General features: G+C 41.4%; 1 protein-coding gene across 19 annotated transcripts in view; it reads right to left on the bottom strand.

Annotated features, from left to right (window-relative positions):
• The window catches only part of FBRSL1 (fibrosin like 1), a 369,285-nt gene that overhangs the window by 164,150 nt on the left and 185,913 nt on the right, over nt 1–19,222 (bottom strand). For all 19 annotated transcript variants that reach the window (XM_041410159.1, XM_041410148.1, XM_041410156.1 and 16 more), the window contains one exon: nt 5,897–5,926. In XM_041410159.1, coding sequence (XP_041266093.1) covers nt 5,897–5,926 — 30 coding nt within the window. The remainder of the gene's footprint in view (nt 1–5,896; nt 5,927–19,222) is intronic.

Below are 19,222 nucleotides of genomic sequence, written 5' to 3'. Positions count from 1 at the left end.
TAAAAAGCAGATCTGTTTTTAATAACAACACACAGATTGTCTGTAAAACAGAGGCCTTCTTCCATTAGGAGAACTAACAGTCTTTACCCAGTTATTACTGTATGGGAGAGAGCTTTCTCACTAGTTTTCACCCTGTATCACTGGGTTATCTGTCTGTAAGAAATAAACCTCAGCAGAAGCACTGATTCGGTGCATGTATATGTGCATATATGTAACACTACTGCAGGATGCCAAGCCTGCAGCAGAGCCCAGCCACACACTTCCACAAGGACACTCAGCACTGCTGTCCATAAGCCAGAGCATCCCATGGTAAAAACCACTTCAGTTCTGAGAACCCAGCTGGGAAGTAACTGGCAAATGGAGATTTCTCATTATTTGCCACAGCTGAGAGCTGTCATAGACTGAAGTGTAATGCTAACAGAAGTGCAAATACTGCCACGTGAAAGCCCTCAGTTCAATTCCATGTTTGATCTTTCCCTTCTGCTGCAACCAGTATGAATGTCAATTTCTGGGAAAGTACCAAGTTCAATTTCTCAGAGAAAAGGACAATCAAATGATGGACAAAACCAGTTTGGGGACCTTGGTCTGGGTAGGCTTCAAAACCAGCAAATAACAGATTACCTGAAGTGGGAACTAAACTTACAAAAACAAATCAGATGGAACCCACCTTTTCCATTGCCAGATAAAATGTAATGAGCAGAGGAAGAGAAGACTCCAGTAATAGCACTGGAGGGGTTTTTTCTTATTTCTGGGTAATCTCAGACACAAACACACACAAACAGAGTGACCATTCCTGCTAGAGCAGCTCCTAGGTTTCTCTTCATTATTGCATCCCTTTCTCCTCCTGCCTGAACTATGATTTTTCCTGTGGGCTTGTGGATATCCTTTCAAGGTCAACACAGCTGAAACAACAGTGATAATTTCATCCCCCAGATCTTCCATACAGTTTATTCTTCTCATTGCTTCTACTCTTATCACCTCCATCTCTCACTCAAGCCCACAGTTCTCAGCACTCTCTTTGACTCACAATACTCCTGACATCAAAATATTCAACTTATGTTTTAAGTCCTGTGTATCCTTGTTCTCTGTAACATAAGGAGCATCCTCTGTTTATCCACACAGCCACATTCTTGGTCAAGCTACCTCACCCTTCATTTACCATTTTGTCTTCCCTTTGGTGACAGCAGATGTAACTGTGTCCTTGTGCCAAGGAAAAGTTGCTGCAAGATCATTTTCCTAGTCTGTGGCTTTGCTTCCTACACAGCTTCTCACTTCCTGAATGGCAAACTATCACTCTTTGTGTTTTGACTCTCTCACAGCTTACTTCTTCCCAGCACTGACATTCAGCATTGCTGTAAACTTCCATCTCTCACCGGTCTGATTCAATCACCCCCTTGGTAAACTTTCAAATAAGCACCTCCTCACTTTTCACCACTGTGCCTTTTGCTACAGAGAATAACTTCCCATTCACAGCCATAAAGCTGCCCAACTTTCCCTCTCAAGTGCCTCCTAAAACATCAATGCCTACAAATCCCCTCTTTAGATTAATACCTATGAAATCAAAGCTGGACAACAAGGAGGCTGCTGGCATACTGAAACAGTGCAGCTGTTGACAGTGTCCCCCCACTCACCTGGGCCCCTTCTCTCTCATCTCATCTCATCCTCAAGCCATGAGCTGTTCTGTGTTTCTACAGCACGCAGCAGGATGGAACCCAGCCCCAGGTGGAGGGATCACACACCACCGTGCTGCTCCCCTCCCACCTATCCCAGGCTAAACTGCACCTGCTCTCCTGTTGCTGCTGACTTCCAGGCACCTCCTGGGACGCTGGGATTAGCAGACTACAGCATGGCAAGGCTGATTCACTTTGCCACAAGCACAGCCTTAGGAACTCACTGGGCTGCTGCAAAAGTCGTGAGAAAACAATGACTTCAAAAGTTTTTGTCTCCACCTTGGATTTAACTTTGCCTGTCTCAGAAGTTGCTTGCTACAGCTAAAACATAAACTGCAGAACAAATATACAGTAAATACTGACTGAACTTAGAAATACAGTTCCATTTTTTGCACATCTTACTTAGTACTGCATTAAATGAAGAATGCTTGATATCTAACCCCTGATTTGGAGAGCTCACTTACACGGCGGGGCCATGTAATTAAGCTGACAACCCACAATTTCACACAGAGCAGACAGAAGTCCAAGACTGAAAGAACATGAACACTGAATTACTTTTAAAGAAAGAAACAGGCGCCTTTTTAATGCAATCTTGAACACTGTTATTAAAAAAATGAGAGCAACATTTTGGAGTAACGAGCAGAGATTACTCATTCCCTTGTTTCACACAAGTTGACTTTTGGCTTTCTGCAGAACACCATTTAACTGAGCACATTACCAAGCTGCTAGCCACTTTTCACAGTGATGCTAAAGCAGGTAAGAGACAATAAGTGGAACTGTTGATGGTTTATATTACTCTATTATGTTAATGTTCACTAAAGTATGCCATAAGCTCTCTCATTACATGTGTATAAACCAATTCTCTGTGGTGTTATTCCTGTGCTAAATGCTATAACTACATAAATCTTGAATTAATGGAGACTTTATAGTTCCTGAAAATGAAGGGTAATTGCTATCTGTTAATGCTGTTGTTGCTATTAAAGGAAGTATATATTTTCAGTAACAATGTTTATGGACCGTGAGCTTCACATCTCAGCTAGTGCAGAGAGAAGACAGTGTAATGCAACTATCAGACTGACTCCCTTTCTCTCCCTCCTCCCCCTCAAAAAGCACAGTATCATTTCCCCAGCTTCATCAAGCAACACTGCAATCCTCCTCACAGCTGCAGAGCCCAAACCAATGTCCTTCACTGAGCACAGAGTAAAGGAAACAGGATTTGCATTTCCATCTCGGGGAACGCATGATTTGCTAAGTTTCTCGCTTGGTTAAATGGCTGGACAGCTCACTTTATTAGTTTGGCTATCTCAAACAGTTCTGTGAGAAGCACATGGTGACAGAATGATAGGTGTGAGAAAGTATCATCCCACTTACTTCCTCTGAGATTTCAGCAGTGATGCAGAAGTGAAAGGCTATACTTGGCCAGAGACAGTTCTCAGAAAGTAGATGGGATTGACAGGTCCCCTGCCTTCAGCTCCTCTTCTCCAGTTATTAAAAACAGCAGCGCAATGTTTGGAAACACTCACAATCTGCTGTGAAACTGTACCTTGCACTAAAGTAATGGCTCCTCTTTCTGATACACTGTACATGTGACTGACTATGCTCAATTGCTTTTCTCCCCTGGAGCCCTGCACAAGGGAAAAAACCAAACCATCAGGAGCGTGTTTATATTTTACAATGCAGTGACGGTAAAACCTTAATTTTACCCTAACATCTATGTTTGCAAACATTAGGAGCTCAATAACCCATACACCTATGAACTAAATAAATAGTGGATAATTACTAGCATGGTACAGAGGGAGAAGTAGGAGGTGGAAAATTTCAGTTTTGCTTCTAGCTCAGTCGCTGACTCAGTTTGTACTTGAACACGAACTTTTTTTGTCTGCTTTCCTCGTGAGTTTTATGCAGGCAACACTGACCTGCTGTTTATGACTAACAAAAAATGTCATGCAAATCAAAAGTACATTAGTAATTCCTGCCCTGCCCTTCCTTAGCGCCAGCATGTGTAGGTGTACCTTGAAAAAGCTGGTTCTTGCTGACCAGGCAGCATTGCTCTGCAGCAGTGGGGAAAGAAGCTGACCCACCACGTAATTTGGGAAGGCTGGTGCTGGGCTAGGCACTGTGCTGAATCCTCCACCTGGCTGCAATAGCCTGGGAGCATTGGCAGGAGACACACTGCCATCACAGGGAGGAGGAAAATGAGTGTAGTCCCTCAGGACAGTCACACCAAAAATTTTACAGCACTTTGTTGCATCAGTCAGATTAAGTTTTAGACAAACACTGAACGAGTTTCCAGGGGAGTGCAGAATGTCAGGAACCAACAGAGCGAGTCAGGCTGCCCCTGTGTTCCCCAACTGGAAGGCAATGTTGCACTCACATTATCCCCATGAAAGGTTTGAAGCATCTTCACTTCAGCCCTGGTGAGTTTATGTGCATGTGCCCACATCTTTGCTGACAAGAAAAAAACCCCACTTAATTCCAGACACCTATTTAACAGTACTGTGTCATGTTTCACATCTCTGCAGATCAGGCAAGAGATAGAAAGATGATGATCTTGTGCTGCTCTCCTTATGAAGAAAAGAAATGTTGTTATTATTAAGGCAGAGTCACCTTAAACAGAAGGTAGCTGGGAAATAGGTGAGCCTAGAAAGTCAAATTACAGTTACAGAAATGTAAAGAAATGTCATATTAATGGTAAGGAACACTATAATAGCCTTTCATTTGCTGTAAAGGACAGCAAGTTACCAGCCAAACACAATGCAGCTTCCTCTGAAGGTAACCTCAGATCCCACATTCTGAAAGCTAATCAATGTTGTTCAGATTTCAATTTCTTCTCTACAAGGTGAAGTCAAACCTAATCTAACAAACGTCAGTCTCAGATGTAATGCCTCTAGCTGGGTCTACCAGTGTAATTTAGATAATCATTAATAGCATAGCTGTATAATAAAACTACATGTCACTTACAACTTCATCTGAGCTTTGACTGGCAGATCTTTAAACAGTTTTCTAAGTGATTGCTTTTACTTCCTTTGATTGGGCAGTCTGAGAAACGTTTTAACCCCATGGTATCTAAGCTTTTAGGGAACAATATTTCACCCTCATCACCCCTGCTGTCAGCTCTGCTGCTGTGTAACCTTGTAAGAAACAGAACTTGGGGAGAGGGGTGGTTTCAGCAAGTGACTTTATACATATATACTCATATAAATTTAAAATAGTATGAAATAAAATATGTACAGCATCTTTCATTCAACACACGATTTAAATGTTTCTCTTCTATCACGCTGCCATCTCAAAACACAGCTTTTGCCATACTACAAGAATATTTAGTATCTGATGGGATTTTTAAAAGAAGTTGAGGAAACCCTAATGTTTCTAAAGCTCTAACAATATGAACAAAAAGCTTTCAGAGCAGTCTCTTGAACTCATGGTAACCTCTGATGCAGCTGGGTGTGCTGCTGAGGACACAGGGCCACCTGAAGGCAGCCTGCACCTGTGTAATGCTGATCCAGGAGAAAACTCTGTGCCACAGCCTCTCATCAACGAATGCAAGAGACTGGACAGCCAAAATATAATAAAGGTTTGATGAAGAGCTGACCTGAGACTGACAGGTTTGATCTGCCAGAAGCTGGCAAGGAATACTCAAGTCTTTTATATATTTGATGTTTAAAAGCATGGTGCCAGTGGTGCTACACAGTGGGACTTGTCTGTTTTCCTTGCAGAGGTGAACAAGAAATCCCCATACACAAACTACAACCTTTCAATGACCAACCTCTGTATTCAAAAGAAGGTCAGAAAAATCATTGCTCTGTGATAAATATGCATGCATCATGACAAAACACTCCTTGACAGTTACCACTGCCTTGGGAGGGCAGGTCCCATCTTCTAACTGATTACAAAGCTGACATCTTCAAAGGTTACTATATATACAATATTGGCTCCTGACAAGTTATCAGTGGAAACTTCCTCTGAAACAGCACTAATGCTGTAACTCAGGTCTCACAAAATGCTCACATAATAATCAATAAAGACTATTATGTTAACAGGACTCTCTTTTCTGCAAATAGAAGCTAGTGAAGATCACAGAGTAGCAGGTCTGATGCTTTTTCATTCAATTGTAGATATTTTTTAATTTGACATAAAGATTGGAGGAAAATGTTATTTTCAAATTCATTCTTATTTTGACTATCAGGGAATTTCCAAGCATATGAAATAAGAAAATTCAGTCTTACCTTATCGTCAATATCGCTCTCGCTGTCACACTGTGGATTAGAGAGAGAAAAAAAGATTTTGAGAAACACCTTTTTGTATAGGGATCTTTTACATCATCCTCTTAAATCTTTAGGATAGCTGTTTATGATGTTCACAGTTCAATGAAACACACTTCTGATGTCTGCAGTAATGCCTTTTACATTGGTGGCGTAAACCACAGAATGCCAGATCCTCTCTTACACAAATGTATGGTGGGGGAAAGCAAACTTTAAACAAAAAAGACATTCAGTGATGCATTATAACAACCACTGTAACATGAGTGCGACAACAAAAAGCATGCCTTTTTATCTCCCAAATCATGGAATATATAGTAACAGTTTTGCATTGCTTCACCTTGATAAGCACTTTGTCATCTAACAAGGAAACTGTGAAACTGGCAATCAATTTCTAATTTAATGAGTGGTACCAAGAATAGTAATTAAAATACATCATAAATTCTGGTACATTTTTTAGTTTGAATGGGATCACGATCCCAGGAGGAAGTGTTTACTTAAAGAGTTTTGGAGTGCAATCTCTTTCAGGCTCTGAAAATGAAATGCTCTATTTTCACAGCACAAATGATGGAAAGATAACTCGGGCACTGAGCATTTCAGGACATGCACATCTTGCTGGCTGGAGCTCAGAAAGATTAACAGCTGGGAGCAGCAGTAAATCTCTTGGTGTCTGTTATGCTGGCAGAAGTGGTCAGTGTGTTCTGTAGCCTTGGTGCCCAACGGGAATTTTCTCCTTCAGCCAACTGCTGATGGGATGGCCTGGTGGGTTTCTGTAACTGGCAGCACCCTCCAGAGTTCACTGGGTCAACAAGAGGGGACTCTGCAAGCCAGCAGTGACAACCCCCAAGTGTGGAAATGGTCCATGAGAACAAACATGATTCGGTGTCATGAATGCAAAAGGAATAGATTTGTTTGGTCATTTTGTCCAGATTTCCTCCTGGAGTGGGGAAGGGGAATCTTTCCTGTCGCATTCTTTTATCCTCAAGACACACAGCAGAAATTTCAGCTGTTACATTCTTAGTTTTCTGCTGATTTATGAGAGAATATTTAATCTCTTCTTCTTCTATTTGAACCTTTTATTATTAAATTCTCTGAAACACACGAAGCACACAAACAGCCCCGATATATTGGAGGAATCTCCCACAGTGATTCTGCAGTGAAGAGTGCTCAGCTTTCTGACTGACACCTTCTTCCCATTTTACTGCAGTGAAAATGCTTGGTTTAAGGAATCTGTTTTTCTACAGTCTTGACTAAGCAGAACTCTTTTTCTTTCAAAAGGAAATCATTTTACACTGCCCCACATGATCCACAGCATGTTTTCACAGAGAAATCTGACTGTTTAGCAGGATGTGCATAGATCTAATTGTATGTGTAACCATTCTGGAAAAGAAAGAACCTGAAGAAAAATGGAAGAAGTAATAGGACATTGCCTTGCAGGGGCCTGGAGCTGTGAGTGGGCAAGTTCTATGGGAAAAAACAGGGTTAATACCAGAAAACTGCACAAAGCCCCAGCCAATTGCTTTGCAGTATGCAAGAACATCAGATAGCCATGTCTTTAGTAAATACCTTGCCACAAGCCATTTGTGCTTTTTTGTGACTTTTATTCTGTCACTGACCTTCATGGAAATTATCATACGAAACACAGTTTCTGTTTTTTTTTCACAACCCAAAAGTGAACTCAATCCTGATAAATCACCATCTGCTGACTTCCCCAAACCCGTGTCACGCAACCACAAACAATTACAAGTGTCTGCTCCGGGCTCGGAATGGGACTAATTGTCCATCACACCGAGACATGCTGAAACAGGTTTGCTGGGCAAAGGCTGCCCCAGTACCTGCTGCACTAGTGCCTGCCCAAGACAGCAATAATTCACGCTGACAGAGCAACACACTCATCAAAACTGAGCTGGGGGTGGGGGAAGATGCAGTCACAGCAGTCCACTTCTTATTATTTACATGCTCCTGAGAAACACTGGCTGAGTGCAGGGAAGCCTTTCACCTCCACCCAGGGGGAGTTCAAATCAAGCCCTAATGCTACAGGGACTGTGCATTCCTCCAAATTACTGGCATAATGGAGTGGGTCACAAAGACCTTGTTATTTTACCCTTTAAAGCCTGTCTACACTAAAGTATCCTAAGTTACCATTTTAATCTTGGTGCTCATTCACAAGAACGCTCATATTTTAGAGGCAGAATATTTTGACTCTGTGATTTATTGTTCAGACTAAAGCATGTTACAGCAGAATTACATTTATTGCAAGAATGGCATAAAAATAAGTTAGCACACTCAGCCATGGGTTTCTTCAAATTGTATGCTTAGGCAATATCAACACAAATTTTAATTCTAACAGGGGCTTAAAAATTATACGCTGCAGTAATAAAATAACCAAATAAATTAAACTTTGAAATCCATTGACTAGAAAGCATTCAAAATGATCACTAAATCTCAGACAGTTCTGCCTATGAGTCCTGGTTTAATAAAACCTCAGTACTGTAAACATTACCAAATTTAGCTTAAAAATATTTGAGATGTAAACAATTTTTTTGAACTTTAGTAACCATTATTATTCAAATACAAGGTAGCATTTTAGTCTTCTCAGGTTTTTGTAACAAAACTTGTCTTCATAATTCTTACTTCTTATATGTTAAAAAAAAAGACAAGAGGGTTTTTCTTGTTGAAAACAGATGACTTCCAAAATTTGTATACCTATAATGAGTACAAAACCCTCTTACAGACGGTTTACATTACTAAAAGGTGCAGAACTGCTTTATTTAGGTGCCTAATTTTGCTTTGTACCAATATGCAACTTTGTCTCATGTAGATAAGTGAAAGTTGCAAAAAGCCAGTGAACCATCAAATCCACATGCTAGATTTTATAAACAGACATATGAATGAAGCAAACATCTGCTCTCTGAGGATACATTTTTCCCCATTCAGGATCTGTAAAGACTTCATAATTAATTGCTTTTAAAATGGAAAAGACAGACAAGAATTTTGTTTCGTTTTAGCTTACATCTTCCTTACTTTAATCATGATTACATCAGTCTGGAAACTGCAGAAGGCAGCAGGGCTGTGGATGCAGATCCACATGTGAATCCATGTGGACACAGAGCCTTCTGTGAAGCTGGGACTGCAAGATGAGTGGTTTAAAAACCGCATTTGGGCAGTGAGTTGCCTAATTTCTTGTTTGCCTTGTGAAAGCAAATCTTCTGCCCCCTCTGCAGTCATGTAGGATCACACACGCGAGCGAACTGTCCCTTGTATTGGTTCCTGCCTAGCTTTAAACCACCAAAATACTTATCTTAATCCACATGAGAATGTTCCAAACTGGCCTACAGGATGAGGGGAAGAATTAACACATTGATATTTATAAAATTTGGACTTCTGCTTAACATACAAGAAAATAAAAAGAGAGACTCATGGCTACCAACCTATGCTAACCTCCCATCAACGCCTGAAGAAAATACAACCAGCTTTGGTGGAAAAGGCCCTAAGCTTCAGAATTCCCACAGGTTTTCTTTGTTTTACGCAAAAGGAACAGGTTCCCACACTTGCACCAAGAAACAGGAACCCAGAGGCTGCTGAACAAGCAACAGCACAGAAAAACCAACGCCAGCAAAACCAAACGGGCCCAGACAGAGCTGTGAAAAGCAGAACCACTGCTGACCCCTCTCCCTCCCCGGGGCCGGGGTGTGTGTGTGTGGAAAAGCCCTGGTTTCGAGGGGCTGGTTCAGTTTTTGTGGGAACTCCTTCGGCCTCACACGCCTGCTCTCCTCCAGCCTCCTCCTCACCCTCGCCGCGCAGAGCCCCGGCTCAGCACAGAGGTGAGGCAGGGACCCTGCATCCCTGGGGTGTTGGAATGAATAATGCAGTCATGGGAGAAACTTTGCTTCAGACACAGAGGGTTTTCTGTGCCTTAAAAGCCAACTTATCCCGTGTGAGGAGGAGGAGGAGGAGGAGGCCATGCTGCGAAGGCTGAGGCCACCACCCGGCCAGGCTCACCTCCCACGCTGCTGTTGTTGAGGGACAAAAGCCCTTGTCAAAACAAAAAAAGTTAAAGAAAATGTGGAGAATGGCAACTGTTGAAAGCAATGGGGGCTCATTGAAAGACAAAAGCTTCAATTACCTGGATTTTTCTAAAGTCCTGTTAACACTCCTGGTCTATAAGCAGGACTGTAAACAGCCATTGTACAGGGTTCATAAAGGCTCCTAAAGGGATTATTCACTGGGTTGTGCCAATTGTATCTCAATTCCACCAAGAATGTTTGCAAAGTCGGCCCCTAATTGCGCAGCTTTTTGGAAACAATTTCTTGCAGTGACAGATTCCGGTTGGAAGGAAGCCTCCCATGAGGTGAGGTTCAGCAGGACAGCACAAAACTCAGGAATCACAGATGGAGCATCCATGTGTGTAGACTGGGCCTTGTGGTTTCTCATTTTTTAGATGCCTGGGGTGAAATCTCTCTTTACAAGACCCCCCTCCATCATGGCTTTCCAACCAGGCAATGAGCTGTGATGCACTCCATCACCTCCTTCTAGAAGAGGGGACGAAGATGGACTTATGGCTACTGTAAAACAGGCAACAGCACATTTGGCAAAGGATCTTCTCTTACCATTAGATTGGCATTCAGCTCCTTACAAGCTATATTAAAGCTGTACTATGATTCTAGCTGTTTTCTGGTGAGTTTAGGAATCAGGAGAATGTCCTTTGACTCTTTTCTTACCCCCAGTGTTTTAACTACTGCATTATCCAGCTTTTCTTCACATAATAAAAACACTACATTGATTAACTCACATCACATAGTCTTGTAGACTGTCTCATACCAGGAATAAGAGCTTCAAGAAATGAAAACAAAACCAACCAACTCTCCTAAGATTTCAACAAGACTGGCAATACCTGGCTGTTATGTCACAATGGGTGCACAGAAATACAGTTATTTCAAATGGAGCCACTTCCTCCAAGCTTTTGAGAAGTCACCTCAGATTATCCACACAAAGATGATTATCTCCTACTTCACCCAAACCCAGTGGTTTTTGATTTAGGTTGTGCCTACACAGTCCCAAGGCTGTGGGCCCTGTTGTGCCAGACACTGCACAGCACAGGAGTTACAGGTTCCTGCCCAGACAGCTGAGAGAAAGGCTTGGTTTTTTTCCTCTCCACATAAACACACATACCCATAGATATTATTTATATTATGATTAAGCAGAGGGTGATAGACATCTAAGCTAGCCATGTGAAGAAACAGATCCCAGCCCGGAGGGACACGCAATCCAACCAGTCTACCTGCAACTAGAACTGTCTGGGGAAGTGCAAGGCTGAGAGGAGAGGAGGCAAAAATATTAAATATACTGCCTATAACATTATAATGAAAGCTGGAAGGGTAGAATATGTATGAAGAGAGTTGCACAGAATATCTGAACAGTGTAGACACCTATGCAGCCTGCACACCCACTCCACAGCCATGTTACCGCTATCTTATTATTTCCAACCATATTTAGTTACTGAATTTTCTTTTAATAGCAAGGCTTGGGGAAGTACCAAGCTTAAATCCCGGGTTGTTAATGTTTCTTTTAAAGGAAGGAGTAAAACCAAGCCTGTTTTTAAGAGCCCTCCCTTCTCCATGCCCTCTGAGCTGACTTCCCAGGAGCCGTGGTGGTGCGTATGGATGCGCGCTCGTGTGTGCAGGGGAGGGTGTTGTTTCCTATTAAGCCTGGCATCAGATTCATGTCTGCAGGGGCTTGCTTAAGATGATAGGAAGAGAGAGTTTTATCATGAGCCAGACTGACAGAAAAGCTTGCTAATGGGACTTGAGGCATACACAGGAAAGAAAGTGCCAAAACATTAAGCTACCGCCAAGTGTCAGAGGGCCACTGATTTATTGCAGCAATTTTGCCACTGTGTCCTTTATAAGGTCCCACAAGTCCTTCCTCCTGGCAAGAAGCTGTGAGCTGCTGCAGCTCGGGGAGAAGTTTAGATCCAGAGCACAGAAAGTGTCCAAGCAAAAGGAGGGGGCCGGGGGGAGGACGGAAATCGAATGTTGACTTGAACTTGCCCCAGGCAGCAGAGTCCTCTTAGCTCCACTGCCTCCCTGACAGCTTGATGAAATGAGTCAGGGCCTCCCCATGGCTAGACCAGCTCAGGCTTCCAAGTGCCGGGGTAGAGCTGTAAGAAACAGATTGAGCCTCAGGGCAGCAATTTTTTTTTTTTTTCCCTTTCTCTCCTCAGCATTTGGCTGGGGGAAGGGGGAGGTTATGAGCACTACAGATGTATAGGCTGAGCCTTTGTCTGCAGAGGGGGAGGGCGAGGGGGAGAGAGAAGAACAGCAAGAGAGTATTAGCTATGGCAGCCGAGAATAGCCCAGAGCACTATAACTAATTTTGAGGGGCAGTGATGCATTGTATGGGCTATGTGCTGTTTGGTCTGAGGGGGCCCCTGTTGTGAAGCAGCAATCAAGAGGACATTTTGTTAAGTGACCAACAGCTGTCATCTGCAAGCCCAGAGTGGGGAAGGAGGGAGCAAGGGGAAGGGAAAAGGGGAAAAGAAAAAAAAAAAAAAAAAAAAAGAGCATTTGTCCCTTGGAGGCAGAGCACATTAATCCACCAATCTGTCACAGCTTTAACTCTAAACGTGCTCGGTGCCTCCAAAGACTCGAGCTCCACTCCATCAGCCACCCGGAGAGATGGGCACCTCTTGCCCTGCTCCAGCCTGCTGGATGCAGGGAGCTTCTCTACCTCTGTGGGTTGAGAAACCGACGCTAAAAATACTGTTTAAGTCTCTTTTCATTCCATAAAATTGAGTTGATCTGCTGCAGCTTAGGGTCAATCCCTCAAGGACTGTTTTTCCCCCCCTTCCCTTTTTCATAGCACTCATAAATTAATCAGGAAGACCCTGACTAAGTCATTTCATGCTGTACAACATAAAAGAAAGTCCCCTGATGATCCATGCAAGGATCTATTAAAAGCGGGAGGAGGGAGGGAGGAAGGGTTAGGGAAGAGGGAGAAAAGGGAGGAGGGGGAAGGAAAAAATCTCAACCTTTTTGATATTTTAGGATAAAAGCTGGAGGACTTTGTTACGAATTCTAGCCAACATCAAAACACCTTAAATAATTCAAAGAACATGTTAAAGGGAAGAAACTGAATGTTGCTCTGATGTTCAGTTGATGCAACGCAGAATATTACCCAAAACAGCACAGCCTGTTAAGGGAGACAGCAGCCTTGAGCATTTCAGTTCTTTAGAAAAATGTCAGAACCTGTAAAAATCATATCTTCCAGCAACTTTTTTTTTTTTTTTTCCTTTTTGCATGATATAAACTCAGCGAGACTGAAATGTAGGTTTCTGACAAGCTGTTAACAAGACAACTTTAGAAATCTGTCTGGAGCTCTCAGGGAGATGGGCTGCCATTTCACTGCTTCGAAGAAGTTCATGACATGACAAGCAAAAATCAGGGAACAGAGACCTAAAAACCACGGTGTAATTTTCATTTGCTTCTGTCGTGAAAGAATTCAAGCAGAAATATTAGAAGGCTGCACAACTAAAAAGCCAGGAACTGGAAAATCATTGCTGTGGTTTGACAAGCACATCTTTTATGCTGAAAATGGTTTCTTTATTATTATACCTATACACAGGAAAGCACTTTGGAGATAAAGGGATAATCAGAAATTATTCCTTGAGATCTACAAAATAAGATCTACAGCTGCCTACTTTCCAACCAAGTCTAAAAATTACCTAGTTCAAGGGAGAGAGTGACTAACCCGTCTTGAAAAAGCTGTAAGACCACCTGATTTCATTTCCCACATCCCTGCCCTTCCCCCCAGTAGGAAAGGTAGAAAGATCTTTCCATAGTGCAGTCTTTTACTGATGCCTACACAGAATGTTGCTACCTAAATGCTTAATAAAGACACATTCATTAAAAATAGAAAAGTCAGCATTGAATGCCATCTACACACCAGAGTTTGGTACCACACTCAGGAGAGGCCTTCTGGCTGGTTTACCATATTATACCTCCTACTTCAGGCCTTAATATACCAGGAGAATGATTTGCCATAATTTTTGGATGAATTAATGATGCTCTTTCCAGAATCAATCTATTCTACTTAATGGTCAGAAAGAAAAATAGATCTATCTATCTATCTATCTATCTATCTATCTATCTATCTATCTATCTATCTCCCTATAATACACTTCTCTCAATATACAGTCTCCCTCACTTTCACTATCTGGACTCATTCTAAGTATTTAATGGTAGGTTGATGTAGCTGCCTGGAAGTCCATTTACTGACTGGGATTGACTCATTATATCTATGGTTGCAGAATCTCAGCACCCTTGGGAAAACTTGGGAAACCCAACATACAATTTCATGCTTAATTTCAGCCCGTATTTGCCAGGAAGGAGAGTGACTGGACAATGCAGGAGGTAATTTTCACTTGTACTGTCTATGAGTACACCACAGGGTAATGTGAATTATGGACCACACTTAGCCCAGCATTTGCAGGGATCACACAAATAATGAACTGAAGCTTTTTCACCTCTTTCCTAGCTCTCCTTGTTTCCACACCATCTCTGGTGGTGCACCCATAGTCACACTCGGCTAATTGAAAGAACAGTGCACAAAAAGTTGAGTGGTTGATGCTGCATTTCACCAATTTACAAAACAGAGGAAACTCTAACAAGAAAAGGGATGCAGTCTGCTTCTCTTCTGAAGTGCTCACCAGCTCTTTTCACTCTTCTCTCCCTTGGGCATTGTGTCACCTGTCACTCATTTCTTTTCATTAGACAGACACTCTTGGAGACATTACAGTAGCTGTACATGGGTTTCACTAAAAAGCCAGAGAAACACCCATTACTTTCTAATTCTCTTTTTTTAGGCTATGACTAACACCAAGTGCTTGCAAGAGACATCTTGCCTTGCTGTCTCCCCTTTACCAAGAGCCTCCTGGCCTAGAGTTACCTGGACCCCTGCCCTAGCTGCTTTGGTCCCTCGTGCTCTCCTGGGAGGAGCAGAAACCAAGATGGGATTTGCAGTGGCTCACTGCACAGAGCAACTCTAATTTTGTTTAATGCAAGGATGCCTAGATGATATGTCCAACAGAAGAAAAATGGCTTAAAGCCATTATTTATAACAATGAGAGGCTGCTGCTGTTTGGAGAGGGGGTTATAAGCTTTCTCTAAAATTAAGGAGTTCAGGACTTAATACAGATATAGTCAAAAGCCACTTTAACCATAATGATCTGTCTAGTAATTCCCCATTTACTATAAACATCAGTTTTCTTCTATTTGGATTGCAAATCTAGTCTATTACTATGCCATGTCCACATCACTGTGTAGTCACCAAAAACTGTTGGGCCAGTACAAAACAATAGAATTTGTTAAAGTACCCTCCTCTAATGGAAAGCATTCAGTTATTGTGAGCTATGTGACTCCATGGTATGTGACTCTGTTTGGGAGCTCCATTTACATATTTATTTAGTAGAGAGCATGCATGGCTGTCTTCCCTCTGTGCAGAACCATTATGAGCTGCAGGAAGCTGTTAGAGAGGATTTCAGCATGGAACTCAGGAGGAAAGGCATTTCCAAATACCTCCCCATCCTGCTTAATGACAGCCACCCTTTGGAATCAGGGTGATGGATTTCTGGTTATCAGACTTGCTGTGGTTTCTTACAGCTCATTCACGTGAATGCTTTTTTTTTTCTTTTTCCATTTATACATTTAATGTCTTGATGTATATATTTAATCTTACAGCTCATTCACGTGAATGCTTTTTTTTTTTTTTTTCATTTATACATTTAATTTCTTGATGTATATATTTACACACACAGACACTTTTTCTGCTGCCAACTTCCTTTCCTCCTTACTTCTCCCTTTAAGTCCAAGTGGTGCAGCAGCAAGAGAACACACCAGGTTATGTATGAACCCATCTGAGAACCCTAAAGTTCCCCCACAGGTATATTACAGCTTTTTGCATTCAGATTCAAGCTGAAGGCCCAAAAATGTCTAATATGAACATGAAGAAGAGGGGACTAATTTTAGAACCAGAGCTGACATGACTCAGAGCTCAGCCTTAGGCTGGAGCTGGCAGGAGGAGTGGCTGAAGCCAGGCTGAGTTCAGGTGGGTGAGGCTGGGCTGACCAGCTGCACACCTGGAAACACACCACTACCCTGGTAAATAGAATATTTTAGAGCACTGTTTAATTAGGGATTCTGAACATGGAAAACAATCTAAAGCACCTACTGTGTTCTCAAAATACATTAATTCAGTGAAAAGAACTTTCTCATTCTTCACTTAATGAATATATGAAGGTTATGTGAATCAGCTGCTTTGTTTTGTCAAACGCCTTTAGTCACTAAAAGTCCCTTCAGTGAAAAGAACTTTCTCATTCTTCACTTAAAGTGTTTTGCCAAATGCCTTTAGTCACTAAAAGTCCCCGTTGCTGTCAGGGACAAGATTAACTATACTTATATATAATTAATGTAATAATTAATGTTATTTAATTCCACTGCTATTTAACTCATAGCAAGGTTTATGTTGTTGTGGGTAAAAAATATTAAGCTTACTATAGCTACCATTAATGTTTGCATTATTGAACATTAAAATTCAAATCTGGTAAAATATTTAGCACAAGAATTGAGACATCTACAGAAGGCCTATTCCTCCAAGGAAATCCAGAGCATGTGCTTACAGATTTCAACCACTGCTTTTAAAATAAGTCTTAAGGGATGGCTGCCCCACTCACCACAGGTGAACTACCCTGGAACAAAGAAATTCACCAAGAGAGAAATAAAAAAATTTAAATATGAAAACTAAAAACCACCTCTGCACACCCCCACACCTGTAATATCCAGCAGTTGTCATTAACATTAATACAATGCAAATTAAGTCTGCTTTTTTTCTTCCATTCCATTTAGATCTTAGAAATATTAAAGTAAGTAAGTCTTGGAAGTGAAGGACAAGCATTGCCTAGGACATACATTTGGGCATCTTCAATGTAATCTAAGGAATACAGCAGAGACTTCAAGCTAATTTGATAAGAAAATAACAACTTGGTTATTCACTCTTGGAGAATTATGCCCCATCACAGGTAAATATAAAAGCTTCAAGACCTGTGCCATGACCTGGAGAATACTTCTTTGGACGACTAAATGACAAAGCTTTAAACACTAAGCAATTTTGAAAACATATATATCCTACTCCAGGTAAAATTGTAAAGGCTTCCCCCTACCTTAGCATGTCTGTTCCCCTCTTTCAAAGCCCACAGATACTCATTTGTTCTTGTCAGCCCCCAAAATGCCCATGACTGATGGAACTGGAATGATTTACAAATGGAGACTCCTACCTCACTGTTCTGCTTTCACACTGCCAAGGTAGCTTGAGCAGCTCTGACCTCAAGGACCAAGACAAGGGTTGGCTGTACATGTTGGAAGATGGGAATGTGAGTATCCTTAGCTAAGCCATCCTGAAACTTTCTGAATAGGCTTGCAAATGTATGCTTTCTATTGTCACTTTTTAAATTTGTATTTTCACTCCAGAGCTGATGAGGAAATGCTCAGCTCTTTGGTAGATGTCATCTATGAACAGAAGTTCCAACATGTCAAACTGTTCCCTCAGCACTGATGACCCCTGTAAGTCTAATTCAGACTTGAGCAATTAGAGAATAAAAGAAAGAGAAAACATCTCAACAGGAGGGGAAAGAAGAGAAAAAAATCAGACTGAAGAGTAAAAATGGAAAAAACCAACTTACTGCTCTGCGGACCAATAATGAGATGAGGCTACCAACACTGTTGAGAATGGGCTCTATCAACTTTCATTAGCACAATGAGGAAATAATAATTAGCTGGAACAAGCTATTATGTATTTGTCACAGAGTCAGAACACATTGAATTATACAAACCTTTTATTTTCCAGTAAGTTCTGATGAACAGAAGCAAATGTGAAATCTGTTTGAAGGACTGGAAAATACCTTGACCAGGGTATTTCAGCCCCTCTCTGTGTGCACTGTCACTATGAAGCAGGCAAGTTTTCCTGCTCCAAGGGAAGCTGTGGCACAGTGGGTTGTTCTTTTTTCACTTGTGAATGTTGCTGTATCAGCTGTGACACACCAACCAGCTCACGTGTGGTTTGCAGCCACACTCAGCAATAAAACGCATAAATAGCAGCTCACGATAAAGCTATTATTAGTACGTGTCCCTACTGCATATCGAATAACAACAGGGGTTTTCACAGACTGCAAGGCAATCAGGTGTCTTTAAATATGCTTTAAAGACTCTTCATGGAGTGAGTGAGGGGAAGTTCTTTTCAGAGCTTATGCAAAGTACTTGCACAGGTAACTGAAGGCTCAAGAGCTTCTGGGCAGCTTTTAGAAGCACAGGCTGAGAATGACAGCACTAATAATCAATGTACAGCAAAAAATATTCTTTTAAATTCACACCTAATACTTGTTCAAGAATCAGAAGCAGTGTTCAAAACAAACCACTGTGTTAGCTCAGCTGGCTAATGAATAATTGCCACAATTACAAAAACAAATCTTTGTTTTCAATTTTCAGTAAGCACAGCTTTAGAAGAACAAACTGCTTTTGAAAGCATGATAGTTTTAATTCCCTAAAAAAGGAAAGAAAGAAAGAAATCCTTCCTAGCAACTGCAATTATGATACTTCCATGTCAAATGAATTATATTACAGAAAATAAATCTTTCTAAGATGCACAAGAGGGTTATCTGGCTCCAGTCAGACTTATGCATTACTGGTTTTATATGTTGTACTCTACTTGATTAATATAGGTAATCAAATTATACTGCCTTCCACTGTGCTCTCAAATTCAAGGCTATAATGTTTTCAATGACAAAGTTCATAGAGTTGTATAAAAATGTACCTCATGCTGTACCAGCCCTTTATTGCTGTAGTAAAACACCATTTTCAATTTAGTAATAAGTGATATAAAACAGAGTGTCTTGATTGGCAGGGTCGTATTCATTATGCAGTGCCCTACGACACAGCACAGTTCCCAGTGAAAATTTAAGGACAGAATCTACCACAATCTCAGATGTTGATATTTAAGGGAATGAAATGATTCCTTTCTCATGAGTTCTCCAAAGGAAGGACAAGAAATTGAACAGAAACATGCACACACACATATTACACACACACACACAGATGGAAAGGAGAAAGAGGCAGGAACAGACTCATCATAACATGCTGCTACTCCATGCAGGCTCTCTTGCACCAGAGCCAATCCTATACTGTTGCTTCCCACCTGGAATAGGAAAAGAGAAGAGAAAATGATGGAAAAAGAGGAAGCATGACA

This window comes from Onychostruthus taczanowskii, unplaced genomic scaffold (assembly GCF_017590055.1).
Source record: "Onychostruthus taczanowskii isolate IOZ18803 unplaced genomic scaffold, ASM1759005v1 scaffold32, whole genome shotgun sequence".
Lineage (NCBI taxonomy): Eukaryota > Metazoa > Chordata > Aves > Passeriformes > Passeridae > Onychostruthus > Onychostruthus taczanowskii.
The sequence above is the reverse complement of the archived record's forward strand: the minus strand, read 5'-3'. Positions and strand labels throughout refer to the sequence as shown.